Below are 25,218 nucleotides of genomic sequence, written 5' to 3'. Positions count from 1 at the left end.
TTCATTGATATACTGCGTTTTGATTGGTGATGCCAGTGTTTAAGAAAATGAGACATTAATATTGGATTTTAGCATAAGGAATCAATTTCTTGATGTATTAATTCAGTTACTGTGTGTATCCAAATGAGAAAAACTAAATGACATTTTGACATTATTATACTATTATATTTTTAAATAATATTGTATTTTCCCCATTTTTTGTTTCCAGTGCCTCCTGTGGGTCACCTTTATAAGGGCACCCATGTTAGATGAGAACACAACAGAATAGAGGTAAACAGTACTGGGGATAAAGATCTCTGAGCATGTGTCTGTAGTGGAGATTAGCTGTGGAAATCGGGTAGTTCTATACTGTGACGTCTTTTTTTTTTTTTTTTTTAATCAGTGTACAATTACAAAACAACTGTAGCCAATCTAATAACATTCATGATTTGTTGCCGATACTCTATCCTGTTCATCACTGGTCAGTTTCTGATGACCGTGTCGGTGCTAACCAGATATTATTTAGATAGGAGACCATTCTTAAAGTACTGGGTGCTGAGCTGCAACGGGTTTGTCAGATTCAGATTCACTGGGTTTTTACATTCAGTCAATGAAGCACAATTTAACTACATATTCAACAGTCTAAACACTGTTTCTGAAAAAGTGCTGTCCCTAGTAAAGTGTGTGTTACATAAAAATTAAACACATTTTGGTTAATTAGCTAAACTAGCATCTCCTTATAAGCCTTTGGTTGTTGTTATATGTTTGTCATTTGTGTTGTCTGCTTTTTTGTATTCTTAAGAAACCATTTAACACTGTCTACAAATTTCTTTATTTTAGATACTCTCATTGCACTGCACAAACAGTTCACTCTCATTCTAACATTATGCCTTCAAACCTTCTATGGTCTTCTATAACAGAGATTATGACAACTTGTCTGTTTTCCCACATTTCAAAACTTTTTATTTGCCAGACCATTAACAGAGGTTTCTGGCTCTGTTCTGTTAGATCTAAAAACAGCAGTACTCACTTCAGTATTTACGAAACCTAATTTGCATCATAGTTTAGTTACAGTGCTAATATTTTTGACATACTCCAAGACCTTACAGTTTGTATTACATTCATTCCACAGCATTGAGACAGTTATTGTCAGGGCCACATTGTTCTCTCTTCTGACTCTAGGGCCCTTCATATTCAACCTTAGTCCTGATTAAGCATACAGTTTTCCATAAAATACATCATGTGTGCCTCTCAGGTGTTAATGGCACAACACTTTTCAGATTTATTTCTTACCACACTGACAGACAACATTTAATGTTGTAATGGGAAGCGGTGAGGAGGCGGGCGCATGTGCGGAGAAGAGCGAGATTTATTAAGGGCAAATCCGAAATCTGAGTCGTTGTAGTAGTCCAGGGTCATGTTACCAACATGGAGAGCACGGGGATACAGAAGCAACCAAAACACACGAATGCAAACAGGGGAAACATAGCTATAACAGATACGAGGAAAACTCTGGTCTAAGAAACACAAAAGCTAGGACACACGGAGTACAAACTTATGGGGATAAAATATTCAGAAATTAAACCAAACATAATGAACCTAACACACGCATTCAAATAAACACAGCAAAGTAAACAATGAACAGCCGAGACCAAAGCAACAAGGCAGGGTTTAAATACGTGAACTAAACGAGGAACAGGTGTGGAAAATCAAATGTGGGGCGGAGAAAACGGAACTATGGCATGGAACTAAAATACACAAGACAGGGTAAACACAGAACACGGAAGCTGGGAGGGACTAATCGTGACAAATGTCTATTCAGAAACAGAATTCTATACTGTTCACATAACTCCAAGTATACCCAGGAGATATATATTTGGTACACTCTTCTTATCAAAATGCACAAACTTCCATTTGGTCAAACGGATCACAAGTTTCCACTGCTAAGCCTCTTTAATTCCAGTTGTTGATTATGTCAGTGCTCCTTGGCTCATGTTAATTATTATACTTGTTTTTGTGGGACTTTGCTCCTTCATGTTATTTGTTGTACTGGTTGAATGATGTTGTAAAGTGACATTGAATGTGACAGTAGTCATAAATAATGAGCATGACTAAGAACTGCCAGAGACTGTCAGTCTTTCAGTCTTAAGACAGCTGGAGTGTACATTTCTTATGCAAATAAGAATTTTTTTCCCCCTTGTTTGTAAGATCTTGTGAAAGATAAATTGAATGTCTGTTTAGTCAATTTCATACATCTTCAGCACTGATAGGCTACTCCTAGATTAAGTGGTCACTTTATTAGGTACACCTACTCTATTTCTGTACCTAACAGGCTTCCATGTTACAGTAAATTGTACATTTTAGTCCACCACCTCTGGCACCACTATTGTACTCCTGATTCAGCTGGGTGTAGTGGAGTTCTGTATGCTGTGTCAATCTTGAGCTCTGTCTCGGGTAACCTGATTACACCAGGTTTAATATAGCTTTATTCTATTCTAACTGCTTGGAAATCCCCTTTTTCAAATAAACATGAATGCAAAGTAAATGGGTATATATGTACTTATATATACATACACAAAAAGAAATTACCAGCCATATTTTAAAAACGGAAACTTCCACAGTGTCGCGTGACAGTAGACAACTGCCGCGCAGCACGAGCTTCGCTCTCGGTTTAGAGGTAGCAGTGCAGACTAAACACTAACCGGGTCTCGGATTAGACGATATAAGAGTTGGCAAAATGGAAACCATCGACTAGTTCAGTGTACACTTTTCAATGAACTGCGCACGAGTATGCATTTTTTGGACGTTGTGTAGAGTTCTGCGTGTGATCAGTGCGTTTGCCTTAGCTGCATTTCGTAATCATGAAGTTGTTTAACTTCTCACTGAAAGATGTCACAACGAGGATAGAATATTATTCCAGGTTCTCGCCCTCACCGATGTCCATTAAACAGTTTTTGGATTTCGGTGAGTATTGACAACTCATCCGTCTTTCTAGATAAACGAACCATCTCGCTTCTTAGTGAGAGACATTACTACACACTGTAATGAGAATACAGCACAAGGTTTCTTTTACTTAGATAGAATAGCCTTAATATTTAAGTAAATAATACAAGCGAATCCTTTATGTCCGTTCTGGACATAAACACACAGTTTTACGCACATTGGCAGAAAATACAGGCTTATTTGTTTTTCAAAAAACAATGAAATGATGTGAACATGTCAGACGCTGGAGGGCTATAAAGTAAAAGTTGTACGTAAACGGAGATATAAAAGGCACAGATACACACTTCTGCTGGCCTTTCAGTCCAATTAATAAGATTTTAGGCTCCAAGGTCAAATACCACAATGGTTCCATAGACTTCTGTGCAGTTTAATCCACCTTGCTGATTATAGTCATATTGTTCATTAATAGTTATGTGCAGTATGTAAATATATTTTAGTTGTTTCCCCAATAGAGACCACACCTTATATTTATAATTTCACTGGTATTGTAAAGCAATATTGCAAGTTTTAACAGCAGTAATAAATGACTGTCAAAAAGCCAATTATGGCAGGCCTAAAAACTAGTAGTTTTAGTTCCTTAGCTTATGCTTAACAACTCACTTATTCATTTTATATGTAATGAGACTTTGAGTTTAGTATTTGTCATATATTTTCAAACAAGCTTATTTGATCTTTTTTTGAGAGCAATATAGAGAATATATAATCTATTTTTGGTGGGGAGTTGGGTGGTATTTTCAAATGTTTCCATTGCTCTCTTCTAAATGTGTGTAGACTACACTGACATTCACATTAATTAATTGTTATTATTAAAATAAAATGTATGATTAAAAATGCTATAAGTAAAAGATTATAATGTTAGAATATTAGGAGTTTAAATTAAATTAGGAGACTCATTTGTCTGATGACAATTTCAATTTGATTTCCTGCCTTTGACCAGTAGCGTCATTCTGCGAGCATGGTGTCGTGTCACATACCAAGGATTGGATCTTATGAGTGTGGAGAGATGGGTCTCTTGAATTGAAACAGAAAATATCTTTATTAAAGAAGACTTTAGTGCCTTTTATATCTGAAGAACTGGAAATGTAATAATGGACAATTAATGGGTCAATTGCCTGTTTCTTTTTGTAACTGTAGGTCCAAATATACCACAAAAGTTTATCATGAATATCAAGTTTATCAGAATGTTATAGCAGCATAGACAGGTCTGTGTTTGGATGAAAGTGAAAACATATTTACAGAAATATTGTTTCCTATCTGCTTTGCAACAAACTACATAATTGCAGCTACATGTAGCAAGAACATGCACATGCAACAGCATGTGTATCCAATAGATTTTTGTAGTTTTTGTTTATATGTGCAAAGACCCATCCACACACACTATGTGCATAATTGTGTTAGGTGAAGTGGAAGATGTGGATGTAAATGTAAAATGTAAATAAATGTAATTACCACCTTCATAGCAAAACAAGTCAGTCATACCTTGTAAACCAATGTGCTAAGCACAATGTTGCATCGTAAAAGAAGTATATCCGTGTCATATATTTTTTGCACTGAAAATGCATTAGGTCATGGAAGCAGGTTTAAGTTCTATGAGGTTTACATCTTATCCTTCTATACATCCAGTAAGGATGGAGAAAGTATGAATCATTTGTAGCCTGTAATTGAATATGAGTCATATCATGCAGGGTGACCTTACAGTATGATTATGATTGTTCCATGACCAACTTTGTTTACAAAGCATTTTCTAAAAACAACGGATTGCATTAGGTTTAGTCCTGGTTCTCAGTGCTCTTTTTGTCGTGAGTTAATGTTCACAAAAATTGCACCCTTGCTTCTTCTCATCTACATGCAGTTTCATCTGATAAAATAAAATGTTGTCTTATATTTATCTTAATTTATATTTATTTTCTCCCCCAAGCTGCATTGCACAAGGCTAGATGATTAGAAATTACAAAAACCCCTACTTCAAAAATTAGAAGTATTTTGTAGCACTGCATGTGACAGTCACCCCCATAGGGCCCATTACATATTATCCTGATTTGTATGGTCTTGGTAGATTAGTCATCTAAAAATAGTAATGTATTTGGTGATATCAATATTAGTTATGGGACACTTTCCTGGCATTTTGCCTTGTGGTGCAGCAGCAGAGCAAACACACACACACACACACACACACACACACACACACACACACACACACACACACACACACACACGCACACACACTAACCTACTTACACTCACAAAGTGTAATTTGAGCAGTGTGTTATCCCAGTACTTTCCCTGTTGTCCAGGTAGAGAGAATGCATGTGAGAAGACCTCCTACATGTTTCTGAGGAAAGAACTGCCAGTTCGACTGGCAAATACGATGAGAGAAATCACTCTGTTGCCTGGCAACCTGCTAAGTCAGCCGTCTGTCCAACTGGTCCAGACCTGGTGAGAGGGTGAAACTCAAAGAGCAGCCAAGCTTGTAGAATGAGGCCATAGTAGTTTGATCAGGTTCTTCTCAAGTTCTTCCTTTTTAATATAAGAGAAACATCTTCTACATGAACCCAGAGCTATCACAGGTTTTCTCCAGGTTTACTTACAATCAACAGAAAAATTAAAAAGTATATAGAGTATAGCAGTCAGTTTTAAAAAATGATAGCTGGTTAAACTTATGGCATTATGGTTCTTTTGCTTTTTCAGGTACAGTCAGAGCTTCGCGGAGCTATTAGAGTATGAAAACCAGTGTCCAGAGGATCCTCGCACCCTAAACAAGTGAGTTATGTCCCCAAGTATATCTAGTATGAACTAGAGTGTATTTACATTACATTTTTACATTTCACTAGACATTGGCTTTTAAATGTGTTAGCCCTATCAATTTTAATAGAAATTAGTAGCTCTGAGGAATCTAGTTTGGCTGAAATATATCCTGGTAGAGCAGCTGGAGCACCCCTTGCTGAAATGCACTCTCTTAAATGTTTTTGACAATTGTGCCTTTTCTGTGATTCTGACCTTCTTTCCTCCCTTGTTCTAATGCTCAGTTTCCTAGACACCCTTATCCAGATTCGGAACAGACACAATGATGTAGTTCCTACCATGGCCCAGGGAGTGATTGAGTACAAGGAGAAGTTTGGCTTCGATCCTTTCATTAGCAGCAATGTACAGTACTTCCTGGATCGCTTCTACACCAGCCGCATCTCCTTCCGTATGCTGATCAACCAGCACAGTGTGTGACTTCATGAGTATTATCTGTAATTATAATTGCTTAGTAAAGTTCTTATACTTTGACATAATCAAATTTTGATGTTAAGTGTTGGGCTTAATTGTTCCCTTCTACAGCTCTCCTCTTCGGCGATGGCATCAATCCGGCCCACCCAAAACACATTGGGGGTATTGACCCAACATGCAATGTGGTTGAGGTGGTGAGAGGTATGAGACTACCCCTAACAACCTGTTAACATGGCCACTATTAATTTGCAGCACAGCAAAATCACTAATGTTAAATTAACATGCCTTGTATGTCTCAGTGTATGCTGTAATTCGACTGTATAACACTGGTTACTTTGCTATATTTTCTATTAAAATACTGACTGTTATGACTATCTCTGTCTTTCAGATGCTTATGAGACAGCAAAGATTCTCTGTGAGCAGTACTACATGTTGTCACCTGAACTACAGATTCATGAATTCAACAGTGAGCTGAGTGACTTATTGCTGTATAAACACTGATTATTGTAACATTGCTCTGCTTTGAAAAATACTACACGCAGACATCTTATGGTCTGATGTGAGCCAATATCTTTAAACCTCTACTCATACACAAAAACTAGTACGATTTCTCTAAAGTCATCACTATTTAGTCTATTTTAAAGTCTGTGGGTATGTGACTAGTCCTTACTGTGTATCAATGTGATTCGATTCCTTCAAGCCAAGAACCCATCTAGGCCCATCCAGGTGGTTTATGTGCCATCACATTTGTTCCACATGCTGTTTGAGCTCTTCAAGGCAAGTGCTGTCAGAGTTCTCACACACTTGTTTTGGCCAGGGACAGTACTGATGGTCCATAATACAGGTTTGATTTGTAGAACTCAATGCGAGCAATGGTGGAACTCCATGAGAACAGCAGGGAGGGACTCCCCCCTGTGAAAGCACTTGTGACTCTGGGAAAAGAAGATCTGTCCATAAGGTACCTACAAACATTCACAAAAGGGAAGCCAGCACCAGTAAAACTTCCGAATGCTCAGCTTTGTGAAGTTCCAGATAGTGGAAAAGGACTGTTTTATGTAAAAAAAAAAAAAAATTTGAAAACATCTTTGCTTTCAATTGTAAATGTAACTGTGATGCATAAAGTACTGCTCAAAAAATTAAGGGAACTCTTCATTATCACAGTATAAACAACAAGTCAGTTAACTTCAGGGTTATCATTCTGTGTAGTTAGGAAGCATAAGTGATTGTGAATCAATTTGACCTGTTTTGGTGCCAATTAAAATGACAACCAGTGCACTGAAGAGGAAACAGCAAGACAAAACTTTACTGTAATTTCGTGTTTTGATAGTTTACTCCACTACTCTTAGCATGAGGCAGTACCTGCAGCCAATTCAGGTTGCACAGGTAATTCAGCTCCTCCAGGATGGCACATCCATACATGTTAGCAAGAAGGTTTGCTGTGTCTCGTTGCACAGTCTCAAGATCATGAGGCAGACACCAGGACTCAGGCCATTACACGAGTAGAGCTAGACAGGGCTGTAGAAGGGCATCAACCCAGCAGCAGGACTGGTATCTGCTCCTTTGTGTGAGAAGGAACGATAGGAGCACCGCCACAGCCTTACAAAATGACCTACAGTGGGCTACTGGTGGACATGTTTCTGACCAAACCGTCAGAAACAGACTGTATGAGGGTGGCAAGAGGGTCTAACGTCTTCTAGTGGGACTTTGCTCAAAGCCCAGCACCAATTAGCTCAATTCGTATTCACCAGAGAACACCAGAACTGGCCGGTCCGCCATTGGCGCCCCGTTCTCTTCGCAAATGAGAGCAGGTTCACACTGAGCACATGCGACAGACATGAAAGAGTCTGGAGGTGCCAGGGTGAATGTTATGCTGCCCGCAACATCATCCAGCAAGACCAGTTTGGCAGTGGGTAAGTGATGGTCTGGGGAAGCATATCCTTGGAGGGTCTCACAAACCTCTACATGATAGCCAACAGGAAGAAGTCCTCAGAGCCCATTGTCAGACATTATGTGCAGAGCCCATTGTCAGACATTATGTGCAGTGGGCCTTAGCCATCTTGTGTGGGACAATGCCCAGCCTACTGTGGCTAGAGTGTGTACGCAGCTCCTGGATTATGAAAGCATTGTTGCCTGACTGTTACTTTACCCAAACCTGAATCTGGGACATTATGTATCTTTGCATCCGATGCTGCCAAATAACACCTCAGACTGTCCAGGAGTTCACCGATGTCCTGATCCAGGTATGGGAAGAGATCCCCCAGGACACCATCCACTGTCTCAACAGGAGCATGCCCAGATGTTAACAGGAGTGCATATTGGCACGTGGGGTCCATATACACTATTGAGTCCCATTAGGAGTTGCTGTTATGAAATTCATGCAGATTGGATCAGCGTGTGATTTAAATATTTCTCTTTGATTTTCAGTGTGATTTTGAATCCAGCCCTCAATGAGTTAATAATTTTGGTTTCCACTGACTGCTGTTACATCATTATGTTGTTATTTGTTTTTTGTAGTGTATGTGCTGTATATTCTGTGTAACTTTATAGATTAGTGATCGAGGTGGCGGGGTCCCCTTGAGAAAGATTGACCGCCTCTTCAACTACATGTACTCCACTGCTCCCACTCCAACACTGAATCCCTCACAAGCTGCTGCACCACTGGTAACCACCGACCCATTAGTGTACTGCTATGTGTGTGTATGTGTGTGTTTGTGTGTTATACGCTGTCACCTTCCTCCAGGCTGGTTTTGGTTATGGCTTGCCTATCTCCAGACTGTATGCACGATACTTCCAGGGAAACCTGAACCTTTATTCTCTGGAGGGTGTGGGAACTCATGCAGTCATTTATCTGAAGGTGAGACCGTTTACACAAAGCAGTGGAAGCTGTATTGTACCTTTTAAAACATGATTCAGTTTACACATTCATACACAGACAGTCAATAAAATGATCAATGTTAAATTACCACCTTCAGTGTTCAGTCTAACGCTGAGGCTAGACTCATATTTGCCTTTTTATGTGTACATTACATTCATCTAGTAGTGGCAGAATATTTTCAGACTTTTTTTTGTTTTTGGCAATCTGTGACAGATTACACCACTGCAAGCAAATATTCCATACGACAGTGTCTCTCTAACTGTCTACAGGCTTTGTCCAGTGAGTCTTTCGAGAGACTTCCCGTGTTCAACATGTCAGCATGGAGACATTACCAACTGGGCCCAGAAGCCGATGACTGGAGCAACCCCAGCAGTGACCCACGGGACGTGTCTACATTCAAAGCCAACACATAGCCCGGCCATGTAGACCAAGTAGCTACGATACCAACACAGGACTACAAATGTTTTTTGCCAGCTTGGTGCTACCTGTGCGAAGCCTAGTCTACACTAACATGGGTAAATTAGTAAATAGCATTTTTTTTTTTTTGGCTACACTTGCATTTTAAGTGTATCGTCTAAACGTTCCCCATCCACAATTAGAATGTAAAGCAATGTTGAGCATGTGTGAGTGACCTATGGCTCCTTTGTCATTACCACCATGGTTCTTTGTTTACATGCTGTAGTTGTGTGCCACACAGCAGCCAACATGTAGAGAAAATGGCTAGAAAAAAGACAGACAGCTTCTTTGTCTACACAAAGTCAAGTAACAAAATCAAATAGCTAAACATGAAATTAAAATACTTACTGCAGTAAAAAGAGTGACAACAGGTTCATCCATTTGGAACTGTGGAAGTCGCAACCTTATGTCAGTGTTTTCTAAAAGCCATGTATTCTCTTATCCACACTCCAACACCAAGCTGCATTTTTATTTTCTCCACTTTGGAGACTGGATATGAAAATATTTTTCAGTGATGGATGTTTTAGCATGAATGAATGGGCAAAACATATAAAAACAGGTGGGTTTACAAGTTTAACCATATTAGTGTGCACCAAGCTTGAATCTAAAGCAAGTTGTAATCAAATAGCTTTTCAAATGTTGCCTCTTGGTCTGGTATTTAATAGGTTGACCCATGGATTTTTAAAAATACTGTGTTCTGTTTTTTAGTTGCTAAAATATCAGGGTAAATTATTTTTTATGGCTTAAATAGTTATTTGTGATATGTTTACAGCATGATTTTTATATCTAGTCACATGCTGTTAAAATATGTCTTGACATGCTGTATGTAGTCACATACTGTTAATGGCTACACTTGAAAAGAACATTATTAGAGGGCACACTATAGTGTCTAAGAGTACTACACCACTAGAAGTACTGCTTATGAATTAATGTTTAATTAATGAATCGTGTCATGGAGTTTCATTTAGTCCTGTGGAGTCTGAGCAGCCTGCAGGAAGTACTACATGTTTCTTTATACTCTGCGTACAGGCCCAGTCTGTATGTTTATGAATAGATAAGAGAATATTACAGAATTATTATGCTTTGTGACCTCAGTTTCCATGGTATAAAAACGCAAACTTAATAAACTAGTACTTGGTAAGTTGGAGAGCTATTTATGTTGGAGAGATTTTTATGCCCCAGCCATGGCAGAATTTCACAAATTGTGACTGCTTTAAATTCCAAAATCATCTATGATTTTAGCATTTAATGCAGGTTCAGGTCAGATACATGTGTATGCCTTGATGGTTAAGATTCAGTAATGCTGCAGAATGTGATAAACATTATTGACTGTGAGCAGCAAAATTTTAAATTGCCTACAGAAACAGGTCAACAGAGGGTGTATCTTCAATTGCTCTGCTCTTTTTGCGTCATTGTTATAGTTAGGAGATTTGCTACACAAGAATAACAAAGGGTTTGCATAATAGTGCTTACAGTACAATTGTCTCAGCACATGGTAATACAATGTACAGAATAGTATTCTTGCACATAATTAGATACATAAGCTGTGTGTCACACCATTTTAAATGGAACAGAATAAGAGTATCTTAAATGTAAGTTCTTCAGTTTGCACATGTGATGGACAAGTGGGAGAATATCTCATCAGTGCTGATGACCTCATTGTTTAAGCTTTGCTTAATCATTTAAAGAAGATTAAGCAAATCTTACAATGAAAATTATTCTGCATATTAAAATCAGTTCAAAACAGTGCACCACCAAAACAACTGGAGAAATAAATGATATTTTATAGGGATGCACAGTAAACGCATTTGTAGAATTAATTTATATATGTAAGAAATGGCATTAAAATAATATTTTTAAGTGTACCCGAATTAAATAAAAATCAGCTGTTAGTGAAGACCTCTGGATGATTCCAGTTTGTAAAAACATGAATTGACATGCTGAAAGTGTGGATCATACAGATATGTCTTACTTAAAATCTGAGTTAAAATCAATAAATAGAAACTAAATCAATAAATGCAAGTTATATTTATATACTGTCACATGCAGTGCATTACGTTCTAATACAATGAATAAAATGAAATACAGCAGATGGGCTGTGATAGGTGTAGTGGGTGTATACTGCGCGGGTGTATGTGTGTAAATATGGGGACTGAGACGTGTTCATGTAGTGTGCATTTTATGTGTGTTTTCATTTCTTTTTGTTTCTCTTTCTGCTGCTGTTGTCAGAGGCTCCTCTGGCCGGTGAAGAACGCATGCGTGGCATCCCATGGGCAAGTGGAGAGGGAGAGCGCCCTCTGGTAGGGCTGTTGCTGGGAGAGGTACTGGGGGACTGGTACGGCGACAGGGCCTGGAGCATACGGCCACTCCTCTCTTGGATCATGTTCTGCAGGTTGAACAGTGACAATACAATGATGAACAATGCCAAGATATTGTTCTGAGGCTAGCTACCAGAAGCTCTTTGGAGCCATCTCCCTAAACTTAATCCTATCTATTATGTTCCACTGAACTGTTAAAGAACTGAGGAGCAACCTAACAATCAGGCGTAGAGCAGTGCTCTAGGGGATGTCCTGACCACCGCTTCCTGTGGTGCCATCACACACTCACCCATGCTCCATCAGGGCCAAACAGCTCCAGGAAGTTCCCGATGAACTCGCGAGACTTCTCCTCCCATTTGAGGATGAGGTCGTGGCTCTTCTCCTCAACGCGGTGCACTAAGTGTTTGGACTTCTCCTCCACTGTCCTCACCGTTTCCTTCATCTTATCCACTTGGTTCTGCAGACGATACTTATTCTCCTGTCAGCAGTCAGATTAGAAGAGACAAAACATTACTGGGCAAGTAATGAAATGTTTTGCACTGCTGTTTTCCCAGAGTGGTGGTTTGCATGAAATCTAGATATTTGCAGACTAGTGGGTGAAGAGAATATGTAAGTGCTCCTAAAACAGCATTATCTAAAATCTTAATGTTAAAATGTATAAAATTTGATGAGGTTAATTCAGCGATCATACATTGATGAAACCAACGTTCAGTTCCTGGGCTGTGTAGCCTCTTTGTAGGTTACGTCTGACGTAGATGTCATAGTTTCGGACTATACGTGTTATGAGATCAGAGGTCGAGATTCCTTCTGTCCTCTGAGTGGCTACAAACATTCCTATGACAGAGAGTCAGAATAATCCATATCATTCATTACCTCCCTAAAAACACAACCATGACAACCATGATTTATAGAGCAAACAAAAAAAATAAAATGCTCAGTGCCTACCTGCATCCTTGATATGTTTGTAAACATCTTCTGATCCAGCAGAAGAGTATGGGATGTCATCATGGGCCACAAAGTCAATCTAATTAAATAAAGCAATTGCTAAATATCTTAAATAGAATATAAAAATAAAGAATATTAAGATTAAGCATAATGTTAAAGTGGTGTAATGCCCCACAGAGCCCATAGTGATGGCTATGATTTGCGATATGCTTGCGTCGTGGTTTACTGACCCTGTGTTTCTTCAGGAACTCAGGGGTGAGAGTCCATGGGGCATCGCGGACCACCTCATCTACGTAGCGGCAATGTATGAGTGCCTCATAACGCTCTGCCTCTGTCATAACTGTGTAGCCTTTATACTTCTGCGTCAGCTTGTCACCGCAAACTTAGACAAACAAGTGGATGGCTGCTTAACACAGCCTGTCTGCTTCTGGTCAAGGATACAACTGAGTCCAGGTTGTTTTACATCTCTATTAAAGATGCAGTATGTGTTTTGAAATAAGAAGGCTTGTGAGCAGTGTGTCAGTGAATGCCATCTGAGTCTTTGGCATTTAAGTCTTTGAGACTTTTGTAGCTCACCTCCAACAATCAAGTGTGTGTTTGGGAACAGATTCTTGGCCTGCATAAGAGCTCGTGCATGGCCCGAATGGAAGAGGTCAAAGATCCCATCAGCATAGACCCTCACAGGCCGGTGAACTGTAAGTGATGGGAACATTGCAGATTCACTCTCTGCCTTTCTCTTGCTATTTTTTAAGCCCCTGATTCACACTTTGTCCCTACAATGTGCATCTCTGCTAAGAAAAGCTTATGGGACAACAAATAGACCACAAATAGAGGACGTGTCTTACCGGGAGTGCCACGCCGGGCCTGAGCTAAGGTGAGCTTATTGTGAGGGATGTCCACATCAGTGCCTGGCTCTTTAGCAAATACCGCCGGTTCTCTCAAAGTCTGTCAAAGAGATATTAAGTAAATTTCCCGGATGTATTCCCATGGTGAACCAAACAGAAAATATAGAGCCCAGAGTACTTGAACTTTCTCCAAGTGTTCATGCTCCAGATAGATAGATAGATAGATAGATAGATAGATAGATAGAGAGAGAGAGAGAGAGAGAGAGAGAGAGAGAGAGAGAGAGAGAGAGAGAGAGAGAACCCTCTGGTCATCAGAGTCAGAATTATGCTAGGTTCAGTTTGTCTGGGTGGTTTAACTTGATAATCATCTGTCAAGCCATTAGTATCTGGCTATTACCATAAAGATAATCCCTCTATGACAACTTAGTGTCTTTAAAAAAATTGCTCATATAATAAAAGTTTCATGAAAGGTTTAAAAAACACCACTGAAAAGCCTACTTAAATGTTTAAAACATGATCCTCAATGTATGCCAAATATGACCAATTGCACCATGCAATTGTTTTGTCAAGGAATATAAATAATTGTATATATTATATATACATCATTTGCCTTTTTGCTAAATGACCACATTAATTCAAAGACACAATTTACTAATTCACACCATGCCCAAAGTAAAGGAAACAATATGTGTTAGACATAAAAGCATTCTGATTCATGCAATTCATGTCCTATCTGGAAATAGATAAAAATCTGTGATGACAAGAACTCCATAGATATGTAATAAGAACTGAGAATGTAACTGATATGTCCCATTGCCAATGGTCTTTGAACTCTCAGCTGTTGAGAACAGCCAATGGAAGACAGACATGAGGGTTGAGTGATTCTATAGTGGGATGTCAGCATACTGACATTTTAGGTTAAAACCATGTTTTTGGTTAATATGAGCTAACAAGCCTGTAAAGTCCATCCATAACCACCGTCATTTCACTATGCAGACAGTATTACAGATTTTATGGTTCATACCCTAAATACACTTTTCATATTTCTAAAATTGTTGTATCCATTGCATTATTCAGATCAAAGAATGAAAAAAAGAAAATTAAAAATGAAATCATGGTGATTAAAAACAGAAGAACTTGTCTACTACATGTAAGAATGGTAGCCTTATGTGTGTAGAGTAGCCTTATATGTGTCCACTGGTGTAATGCAAGTTTTTCATGACTTGGGTATCAAGTTAAAAAGATACTCAATATAGAAACCTCTAAACAACTTATATATCTAAATAGATATATTTATTTAGCTGAACTTTAAAATGCAGCTGTTTTGTTCGAAAAGGCTCTATTTATGAAGTTTGCGCTTGTTTGAGGCGCATTTACCTTGACAGCTGGTGGTCTGCGCTGCTGTTGAGTCTGAGTGCCACGTGGGCCATGGCGTCTCCTGTTCACCATGACAGATGGTTCTGCTTCTCCTGGCGAGTGGCTCCCTAGTGTTTCCACTGACAGCTCGTGTTCATATGCATACCTTCAAGCTTTAACTATAGTGATCAGCATGACGCAACAAGTGTACAAAGTTCAGTTAACCATCAACACAAATACTACCAAAGGAATGGAGGGGAGAATGTATAAGTAACACTTAATAGTACACAATAATACTATTGATAGTATCATCATATGGTGAGCCACTACCTTGGCTTTTCATTTTTTGAAAAAATTTTAATTAAAATATTAATAAAATATGACTAAATAAATCACTGATCATAATAATTGCTTTTAATTATTTTTTATATTAAGTTTAAAAGTTAATTATTAATATAATTGCCTTGCCTGTTGTCTCCTTTGCCTTCAATTTTAACTGTGACTCTGGGTTTAATACTGTTCCCTATGAATAGATTTATTGATAAAGAGACAAGCACTAGCCTACTTTAGTTTTGGATATTATAGTCTGAAAATAAATGTGAGTAATTTCCATCTTTTTTCACCAGACTGTGTTGTGTACTAGTTCTCCTTTGCATACTTTATTATTCTTCCTTCTGCTTTTTCTCAGTCTCCATCATCTTCTTGTGTTCCTTTTCTCTTCAGCCATTTAAAGCGTTTCAAGGTTTTCTCTCTTTTGGCATGATCTTTATCTGTTCACCTTCCTAATTTTTCTTCACCTCCATTACTTTCTCTGTGCATTTAAACTATGGGAGCAACCCTGGGTGTTTCTTTCTGTATTTCTTCTTTTAAGTTCTTTTGATTTTGGTTTCTCTCTGGGTTCTTTTTTGTTTTCCCTCTGGTTTAAGCTGTTGCTGCTAACCCTAACCCTAACAAAACCTGGACAGTTGGGCCTTCTGGGCATGAAATCAAATCTCCAAATTGATTTAATAGTACAATGCATTATTTAAAACATTGCCAGTTGAGAGACTCAAAGTCAAAGTGAAATGTATTTATATGGCATGTTTTATGGTCACAAAGCAGCTTTACCTATGCCCGTGTCCAAGCCCCCCATGAACACTTTGAGGGCAACAGTGGTAGGAGTTGAGAAAGAAACCATGAGGGGAAGCAAGCCTCAAGGGGTCGGTAGGGGTGTGGGCAAGGGCACATCCTCCTCTGGATGACGACGGACACTACAATAGCAACTCTCATTCCACTTTGCACCCTAAGTCTCTGTGGCATTTCCACTGTAATGTGGCTCACATGATGGTGAGTATAAGGATGTGGTTGGCCTCATATCAGGGCATGATTTAAGAGTCAGGGTGGAGCTCATTCTGAGGGTGGCCAGTGTGCCATGTGATGAACCTACATAAAGCTACAGATAGAGAGGCAGATGAACTAGAGCAAAGGTCCTGGACATGAACATGGAACCAAAGTCCTGGAGGTGTTGTGAAGGCTGGACTGCCTACCAAAGATTATTCTACTTACAATAGCTGGATTGTATCAAATAAAGCATACAGCAGTGCCTGGAACATATGAAACTTTAGTACTAATAGTACAAGCATTTTAAAATCTAATACTCCTGATGAAGGTGGCATAAAATCTAGAATTATACAGTTCTACAAAATAAATAATACAATACAGTGATGACATTTAACTTTTTTTCACCTTTATTTCAAACTCAATCTCATTTCAAGTCAAAATATCCCACAGGGCAGGACTATGTTTATTCTGTGTTAGAGGCAAGATGGGTTGTTATCGCTCTATAGGGTGATTGCAAACTGCTTCATTTACATCCACCAGTTTCTTAATTCCTAGCTCATGGACTCTGTCGATACTCTAAAAAGATTCCAGTAATGCTTGCTGAGCTGTAGAAGATCCTGAGAAGCCTTGATCTCAACCTGTAGTTGCTCCTTTTCATTGATCCATTCCCTTATACTGCCTCCTCTTCTCACATGCTGAGTCACTTATCTATAATTTAGGCATATTCCTGCATTGGTCTTTCCCTGAGAGTTCTCCCTGCTCTTGTTATTCTTACTCATGCAGAATCTTGTTATTCAAAATTATTAAATACATGAACAGATCATTTTTAGTTAGTATTAATTTAATACCTTATGTATATCCAGCTTTTAAAAAATAATATTAACTTATTCTTTTATTCAGATGTATTATTAGGTTTTACACTGCAAGCAATGATACGCAGCCTGTCAGCTGTCATATCACATTGATATCACTGTGATCAACACTGTTTTCTATTTATGGAGATATGCTTATTCTTCTTTCTTTGACCTCAGTTTGCTTACTACTGTGCTTTCTGCAAGGAAAGTGCTATTCTGGAATAGCTCAAATAGTGATCTGTGTGTGTTTATCACACTGAAATTTTAGCATGTGCATCAGTCTGTCTCACCTTCTCCATCTTTGTATCATAGTTTTGGGAATCATGAAACATCAACATTATTGGTAGTAATAATATGGCACAAATAAGGTAGATGAAGACAAGGTTGAAAAATTGGGACCAATAGAAATATATTTAGGATTGTAATATTTTTGTGTGTATTTGTATCGTGTAATTGGTTCTTATGAAACTTTAATATGTTGGGATGTGTTTTAATGCCAAAATCCAAGTTTAAAATAGATAGCATCTTGATAGTTTTTAAAGCAGATTTTGTGTTTGCCGTTTATGTTTTTGTGTGTAGAATTTGGAGAAAATTAGCCATTGTTTCAGAAAATGTCTCTACAATTATGAAAAACAAATTCCGGATGACGTCACTGTCATGTTAAGAAATATTTTTCGTTTCCTCGCGAGATTATAAAAAAACGTTGGAAAGTGGTCGGTGTTTCACGAAAGAGACATGCGCGTGCATTCACACGTGGTTAACAGAGGCGCACAGAGCGAAGATGGCGGACAGTGAAAGTAGGTAAAATTTCAAATGTTTGTTTAGGGAAAGGATTTCATGCATTGTTAAACATAATCCATTTAGGAAGTTTGCTATTTTGGCATGCAGATAATGTTATTATTATTATTTTTATTTTATTTTTTGCATTTTAACGCTACAACTACATTCAAAGTGTGTTTTTTGTGTTCTGTGCTGATGATCTAGGCAGCAGCATGGCGCATTGGAAATAGTTGCCAGGCGCAAAACCCATTTTCCTTTGAAGTTTATGCATGGATGTGTATAAGCATAACTAGTTGTTTAGCAAGTTTATAGGCTTGCGGATGTTTTCTTTAATAACCACATATACCTAAGATAGGTAGCGTCACTCAAATTGTACCTACGTTTTCCAGCTTGTCGAACGCTAGCCAGCTAGCTTTAATTTGCGCGGCGGCATAGGTATGCTATTAATATAGTTAGCTAGCTGTTCCGTTAGCTCGGGTTATGGCTTGATTTTTAATTTTCTCATGCATTCGTTTCAGAAAGGAAGTTGAGCTTTTGTATACCGAATTGATTTGGGATTATAACTTGTTGGCTACTGAATACTTTATATGAAGACTTGCCTCGTCAGACACGTTTAATTTTGAAGGGCCCAAATCGAACTAATCTCTAAGATTCCTTGTCTTTCAGTAGCATATTAAAGGTTGCTAATTATCGTTGAACTAGATCAGAGTTCAACATTTTGGTACACCACGTGTTGTCTGGATGCGCCACGTGGTTGCACTCACGGTCATATAGTCTGTAATCAAACCTAGCTAGATAGTTGGTCAGTAGTGACTGACTGGCTACTTCAGTTATCACGTCTATTAACGGAAGATGTGGTTTACATAGCCCTCTGCCCTGAAATAAAGTCTGCAGGGCTCTAAAGTGAGTAGCATGGCTAGCTCGCTAATTAGATGGAGAATTACTGTGTAATTGTAACCTTAGCTGCCAGCGTGTTAATTTTGTATTACTTTTTTCAGTTGCCAAGAAAGAGAAAAAGAAGAAAGCAAAGAAGATTTCAGATGAAGAAGTCGGGGTAATTCACTCTTTTTACGGTCTCATTCTCAATTAACATGATATCCGTTCAGGATGCTTGTTTTGGATTTCTTTAACCAATGACGTTTAACACACTTTTTGTCCTTATAAATTCCTTTAACAACTGAACTGACCTTTTTGCCAACAGGAAATCCAGGAAACTGGTGACTTTCTCATCAAGCCTGAATCCAAGGTCGCCAAGCTTGACACATCACAATGGCCTTTGCTTCTCAAGGTAAGCTTTCTCCATTCAGACCTCCATTCTGATGTGGTATTGGGCTGAGCCAGCATGTGACATGATGATTGTGTTTATCCATTCTCCGAGTGCTGCCGGCCACGTCTCTCTGCGGCCTATGCTGCTCCGGTGTTCTGCCGGGCCAGCAGGTTTGGCATTCAAGCCAGCTGTTGCAGAGGGACTGGACCGGCTCCAGCAAAGACGAGCAAACGCTTCTGATTACATGCTTTGCTATAGGCCTCAGAGAATCATCTACTCATTATTAATGCAAGAAGGACTTTCTTTTTTTTTTTTAAATTGTTTTAATATTAAATGGTTTGCTTTACCATCTAGAACTTTGACAAGCTCAACATAAGGACAGCCCATTACACACCCCTGCCTCATGGCTCGAATCCACTGAAAAGGAGCATTCATGATTACGTCAGGTAAACTGATCTGTAAATGACATGGCATGTTTGGAGAAGCCACATGATGCTACATAGATTGCATTAGCACTCTGTGCAAAGATGACCAACTATCTATCACCCAAGACTGATGGCTTCTATCAGAAAATGGTTGCGAGATCGCAGTCTGCATTGCACCCAAATTTAATTTTGATGCATGCTCTTGTTTCATTCTTTTTTTTGTATTTCTCTGTCCAGGTCTGGCTTTATTAACCTGGACAAACCTGCTAACCCCTCCTCTCATGAAGTGGTAGCCTGGATCAAGCGCATCTTGCGTGTGGAGAAGACTGGTCACAGTGGTACCCTCGATCCAAAGGTCACGGGTTGTCTGATCGTGTGCATCGATAGAGCCACACGACTGGTTAAATCCCAACAGAGCGCTGGTATGTTCCTCTCAACTTTTAGCAGCTGTGTCTGTTTTATGATTTCTACATAAAGGACTGATCTTGGATCAGCCCATACCTGTCCTGTACTTTGAAGCTAGTTTTGTTAGCCTGACCTCACGCAGTAAACCCAGTGGCCTCTCCTCACTACTCTTGTGCCGTGTGTTGCAGGCAAAGAGTATGTGGGCATAGTACGGCTGCACAATGCAATAGAGAGCGAGCATCAGCTTGCGAGGGTAAGTGGACCTGTGTCTTAGTTTGAACCGGAATTGTCCAAAGGTCCATCCTGTAAGTCCAGTATGTGGTGTGGTAGAATGATGAATCTGTTTATCCATTCTCTGAGTGTCTCCCGGCCCTCCTTTCTTGCTGGCTCTTTCGCTCATTTTTTGGGCATGAGCACCAGCACTGCCAGCCTCCTCGTCCCTGCTACAGCGTTCTGCTGATGCAGATGATGCTAGAGGCCCATGTAGGTTTGGAGGGCCAGGGTTCACCAAAGAAGAACTTGTTGTGCTGATGCCATATCCAAGAGTTACAGGGTTTTGAGCAGGAATTCTGGGAAATGTAGTTTAATTTCATCTCTGATCCCACCGCTGCTCTCTTAGGCCCTGGAGTGCCTCACGGGAGCCCTGTTCCAACGGCCTCCCTTAATAGCTGCTGTGAAGCGACAGCTGCGAGTGAGGACCATCTACGAGAGCAAGCTCATAGAGTATGACCCAGAGAAAAGACTTGGTGAGAACTTGCATCCCACATGGTTCCCCATGCCATTTGTAGTTCATCCCATCTGCTTGCGTTGCCGCTCCATTGCAGCGTGCTTTGCATGAGGGTGGTTTGTGTACAAAGGCTTTTCAACACCCACGACTGACTGCTTTGGCATGCCGACTTTCACCGATCCCTTGGGGATTGTCAAGCATGGCTGTTGAAAACCCTGTCTCCCTCTGTGGTCTTTGATACAGGCATCTTCTGGGTGAGCTGTGAGGCAGGCACGTACATCAGGACGCTGTGTGTTCATCTGGGTCTGCTGCTGGGTGTGGGTGGTCAGATGCAGGAGCTCAGAAGGGTCCGCTCCGGGGTGCTGGGGGAGAAGGTATGTCACCGATTTGCCCACAACCATCTTGACATGTTGAACTGCATTTGCTTGACTGAGAACTGGCTTATTGTGGCTGTTGTGGCAAAGACTTGAATACTGTGCATAATGTGTACTGCCATATTTAGATTTTGTAAGGATGGTGAACAAGCTAAATGGGTAACAAGCTAAACGGACATCAGGAAGTCAGTCACTGTTGCCACACAAAGTAAAAAAAAAAAAAAAAAAGAGAGAAAAAAAGAAAAAACTACTTCAAGTACGTTCACATTTTTATTTTATAAGGAACAGGAGGAAAAATAAAAGCTTTAAATAAACTAAATTTATGGGCTTAGATCCATTTAGTTGCTCATGCTGTGCAGTTTATGCATGTGCTGCATTTGTTCTTTATAGGCCTTCTGTAATTCACGGTCATTGCCCATTCTCTGGGCTTCCACTCAGGGGGTTGTCTCTGACCAAAGTGTTGAGTTCAGTTCTGGGCTTTGCTCCCCAGTCCTGGTAATTAATCTTTGGGACAGAACATGGCTGAATGCAGCGGAAATGGTGGCTGTCTTGCTACTTTGCTGTGCCTTGGCCAACAATCTATCTCTTTCCCAAAACACTTGTGATCTACCTACGACTGTTATCACTCTGAATTTGTCCCATGACAGGACTGCATGGTGACCATGCATGACGTGTTGGATGCCCAGTGGCAGTTTGACCACAACAAGGACGAGTGCTATCTGAGGAGAGTCATCTACCCCCTGGAGAAGCTGCTCGTTTCCCATAAGAGGATCGTCATGAAAGATAGCGCAGTACGTACTCTTCCTCTTCTGCGTGTTCAAAGCCATGTAGGTTGACTTGTGTAAACAGAGGGCAGCAGGAGTAGATGCTCATGGCCTCTGTTTGACATTGTGTACAGTTTGGCCTTGTTCATGATTGATGCAGTGTGTTTTTTCCTTTCCTTAGGTGAACGCCATCTGCTATGGTGCAAAAATCATGTTGCCCGGTGTGTTGCGGTATGAGGATGGCATTGAAGTGAACCAGGACATTGTTGTCATTACAACTAAAGGAGAGGCCATTTGCACAGGTGAACTGCAGACCCTCTACCCATCACCTGCCTTGTGCTGCCTTAATTATTTAAAGCCACATGATGTTTTCTAGATTGCATTAGCACTCTGTGCAAAGATGACCTCCCATCTATCACCCAAGGCTGATGGCTGTAGTTAATGGCTTGCTTTCCTCAAGAGAAGAAGGCTGGTTTTAAAGTGTCTCACTTGCTTTGTAGCTGTAGCCCTGATGACAACGGCAGTCATCTCCACCTGTGACCATGGGGTGGTGGCCAAGATCAAAAGGGTCATCATGGAAAGAGACACCTACCCCCGCAAATGGGGTCTGGGGCCGAAGGTGGGGTTCTGCAACAAGCTCTGTCATGCTCCTCTTTAAAGCTCTCATTACAGTTCGGAATGTCCATAAAGTATGTAAACTTTTTTGGTGCTGCTTGTCCATTACAGGCCAGCCAGAAGAAAATGATGATCCAGAAGGGTCTGCTGGACAAACACGGCAAGCCGAACGGCAGCACCCCAGTGGACTGGAAGGAGAGCTACGTGGACTACGGGTACCCTGTGCTAAACTGCTATAACCCAGGCCTAGGCATTCATTCACTCACTCAATCTAAGTTGAGTTAAATGTGTCACGAGCACTCCATGTGGTGCAGCGAGTACGGCCTTGAATATTGAAGTAATGATTTTCCCCACAAATAAACTCGAACGAATGGCACATCTGCAGACCGTTATCCCTTTTTAGCCTGATGTGACTCTGGAGGGAGTCTGTCTGCTATATCAGTGCTCAGAATTCAGGTCAGTTCTGTCTGCAGTGTGTGTGGCAGGCCCTTGGGTTCTGTAGACATGCTTATCAAATTGCACCTAAAGTGCTTTTGTGATGTTTAAAATTGTGAGATGTAACTTCTGACACTTGTCCCATCCATTTTGTTCAATTGCTGTTCTTGACCTGACCACTAGAGGGCTTTGTCTTTCAGCGTCAAACCCAAGCAGGAAGCAGCGGCCATCGATGGTAATGCTAAGCAGGCTGTAGCGAAGGTACGCTGTCGGTTTCCTTTGGTCCGCTGCAGTAGTGCATGACATCTGCACCTTTGGGATTCTAATTCTCTTCTGGTCGTCACCCCCCCTTAGAGGAAACGTGATTCGAGTGGAAGCGAGGTTGAAGCCACGCCCACGCCCCTGAAGGCGGTAGATGAGATTAAAAAGGAGAAAAAGAAAAAGAAGAAGGATAAGAAGATGAAGCTGGCACAGGAAGCGGCCGAGGGGGAAGGGGAGGCGACGGGGGAAGGAGAGGCTGAGGTAAGCACTGTTGCAGAGTTTGAACTTGGGGCAGGGGGAGGAGGAATACATTAACTTTTACAGCACTGTGGGACCCTTGACTCAAAGTGGATGTTGAGGGCTATGATGAGCACTATTTATAAAAAAAAACTGCAATATAGCAGGCAAGTAGTGTGTGGAGAAAAAATTGATTAAAGACTTTTTTTTTTTTTTTTTTGCTGATGTGAAATGCCATTACATCAGTAATTTCTTTCAACTGGATGTTTGCCATATTGAACAGCCCTGGAAAATATGGCTAATGGCTTTTAGTGGACACTTTGGCTGTTTTGAAGGCAGCTGTATTTTTAAAGTCAGTAAGAATGGACTGGCCCTACATAAATGTCGCTTGTCACTGCATATGCATCCTTCCTCATCTAACTTCGTTAGCATATCTCTAAAGTGATATGAACGTTCATTCAACTGCTGTGTTCAATCTTGATCACGTTTTGAACATTTAGTTTTAATTGAGCAAATCGGAGATTAAGGATTTTCTGGGAACTTGAAAAAATCCAGCACCCGCAAATCCTTCAGGGCTGTGTAGTAATTTGTAGTATAAATGCTTATTTAATTTCACAAAGAAAGTCCGGTTTTCATGGTAGCGGATCAAATGGTAGAATGATTGTCAACAGAGCTTTTCCTCATTCACCACTCAGATTGTGACATGTGCAGTGCTGAATTCAAATGGTAAGCCATCTAATCAGGATGGACTGGAAGCAGTGTATGGTACTTGAGACGAGTGTCAGTACACCACTACTAGTAGTGTTAACTGGCTACCAAATATCTCCTTTGAAGTCTGTGCATGGATGTATAGTTGTGATTTACTGCACATTGTTAAGCAGTACACTTTCGCTGTGTGAATCTTTCTACAGACGTGTTTCATTCCTAAAAATATTCTAATATTTAATGTGCTAAATTGTCCAAAGGTCACAGAGAGTGCCAAGAAGAAGAAGAAGAAAAAGAAGGTGAAAGAGGCTGAGGCTGGTTCGGACTGAACTCCAGAAGACCCATCCAGTGGACTCTTGAACCCTCAGGCAAAGCGAGGGGGACTGTGTGGGGAGAGTGTACCTGAAGTGACCTCCCGTGATGCGCCTATGGAATTCTGCTCCCACCACTCTCCCTCAAGCACCCAATCACCTTTTGAGCTTCAGAATGACTGTCAGGCATGTAATCCTTGACCTCTGGTTTTAGGATGGATTTGACACTTGAACTGAATCCCTGTGCTCCTTGTTGGTGTTCAGTCTGGCTCTATGGAGTCCGTTTCAGTAATTTACAATGGCAATGTCTTTTGGAAACATTTGGCAACAGTAATTGAATACTGGAAGCAGCTTATCGACAAACAGACTGCAGCTTGGAGTTTGTAGTAACTCATATAACGCCCCTTGTGCCCTGCGTACAAGTCCAACAAACAAGACAATGCACATTTGTACTTGGGGTTTATGAAGTGCGTTTTGTGTGTTCTCTATCGACATTCACATGGCATAAATGAGGTGTCTGATCTATCCTTTAAGCTCCATGGATGGAAGAAGTTGGCTGTGGTTATCCAATATCCCTTTTCCCTGAAACATACTTTTATTTACATTGAATTTTTTTTTTTTTTTTTTTTTTTGGGTTTGGGGGTAGGGAGGGTGTACATGTGAGGGAGGGTGATGCTGTTTTATTTTGTATTGTATACAACACAGGATCTAATTGTAATCCTAAATCAAATTAGTTTGATCAAGATTT

The 25,218-nt window shown here is 40.1% G+C and overlaps 3 protein-coding genes and 3 non-coding genes across 7 annotated transcripts; 5 read left to right on the top strand and 1 right to left on the bottom strand.

The window, feature by feature from the left end:
- Positions 1–2,613: 2,613 nt before the first annotated feature.
- On the top strand, positions 2,614–11,842 carry pdk3b (pyruvate dehydrogenase kinase, isozyme 3b). 2 transcript variants are annotated; one of them, XR_004776173.1, is made up of 12 exons: positions 2,614–2,943; positions 5,277–5,418; positions 5,671–5,742; positions 6,009–6,193; positions 6,307–6,396; positions 6,584–6,661; positions 6,896–6,972; positions 7,053–7,152; positions 8,741–8,856; positions 8,936–9,049; positions 9,340–9,585; positions 11,756–11,842. XR_004776173.1 is itself a non-coding variant. In XM_035527171.1 (11 exons), exons 1-11 carry the CDS (start codon positions 2,841–2,843, stop codon positions 9,481–9,483), a joined length of 1,221 nt encoding a protein of 406 aa, XP_035383064.1. In that variant the 5' UTR covers positions 2,614–2,840; the 3' UTR covers positions 9,484–10,381. The 2 variants fall into 2 exon arrangements, 1 of the variants encoding a protein (XP_035383064.1); XM_035527171.1 differs by lacking the exon at positions 11,756–11,842 and having other exon boundaries at positions 9,340–10,381.
- On the bottom strand, positions 11,293–15,109 carry pcyt1bb (phosphate cytidylyltransferase 1, choline, beta b). Its single transcript, XM_027018386.2, has 8 exons — positions 15,012–15,109; positions 13,635–13,734; positions 13,366–13,482; positions 13,020–13,171; positions 12,790–12,868; positions 12,536–12,678; positions 12,134–12,322; positions 11,293–11,912 (listed from the first exon to the last, which is right to left on the bottom strand). Exons 1-8 carry the CDS (start codon positions 15,081–15,083, stop codon positions 11,718–11,720), a joined length of 1,047 nt encoding a protein of 348 aa, XP_026874187.1. The 5' UTR covers positions 15,084–15,109; the 3' UTR covers positions 11,293–11,717.
- A 2,836-nt stretch (positions 15,110–17,945) lies between these two features.
- dkc1 (dyskeratosis congenita 1, dyskerin) lies at positions 17,946–25,088 on the top strand. Its single transcript, XM_027018346.2, has 15 exons — positions 17,946–17,961; positions 18,943–18,998; positions 19,146–19,232; positions 19,566–19,657; positions 19,874–20,058; positions 20,230–20,294; positions 20,661–20,787; positions 21,012–21,142; positions 21,790–21,933; positions 22,088–22,208; positions 22,407–22,525; positions 22,633–22,736; positions 23,157–23,217; positions 23,311–23,478; positions 24,420–25,088. The coding sequence occupies exons 1-15, from the start codon at positions 17,946–17,948 to the stop codon at positions 24,486–24,488; spliced, it is 1,545 nt and encodes a 514-aa protein (XP_026874147.2). The 3' UTR covers positions 24,489–25,088.
- On the top strand, positions 19,696–19,772 carry LOC113583329. The gene has a single exon (XR_003411267.1). It is a non-coding gene; the product is annotated as a small nucleolar RNA SNORD83 (small nucleolar RNA).
- Positions 21,593–21,722, top strand: LOC113583340. Its single transcript, XR_003411276.1, has one exon. It is a non-coding gene; the product is annotated as a small nucleolar RNA SNORA36 family (small nucleolar RNA).
- Positions 22,264–22,340, top strand: LOC113583312. Its single transcript, XR_003411264.1, has one exon. It is a non-coding gene; the product is annotated as a small nucleolar RNA SNORD83 (small nucleolar RNA).
- Positions 25,089–25,218: the final 130 nt, after the last annotated feature.

This window comes from Electrophorus electricus, chromosome 6 (assembly GCF_013358815.1).
Source record: "Electrophorus electricus isolate fEleEle1 chromosome 6, fEleEle1.pri, whole genome shotgun sequence".
Classification (NCBI taxonomy): domain Eukaryota; kingdom Metazoa; phylum Chordata; class Actinopteri; order Gymnotiformes; family Gymnotidae; genus Electrophorus; species Electrophorus electricus.
Note: the sequence above shows the minus strand (reverse complement) of the source record. Positions and strands in the feature narration are given on the sequence as shown.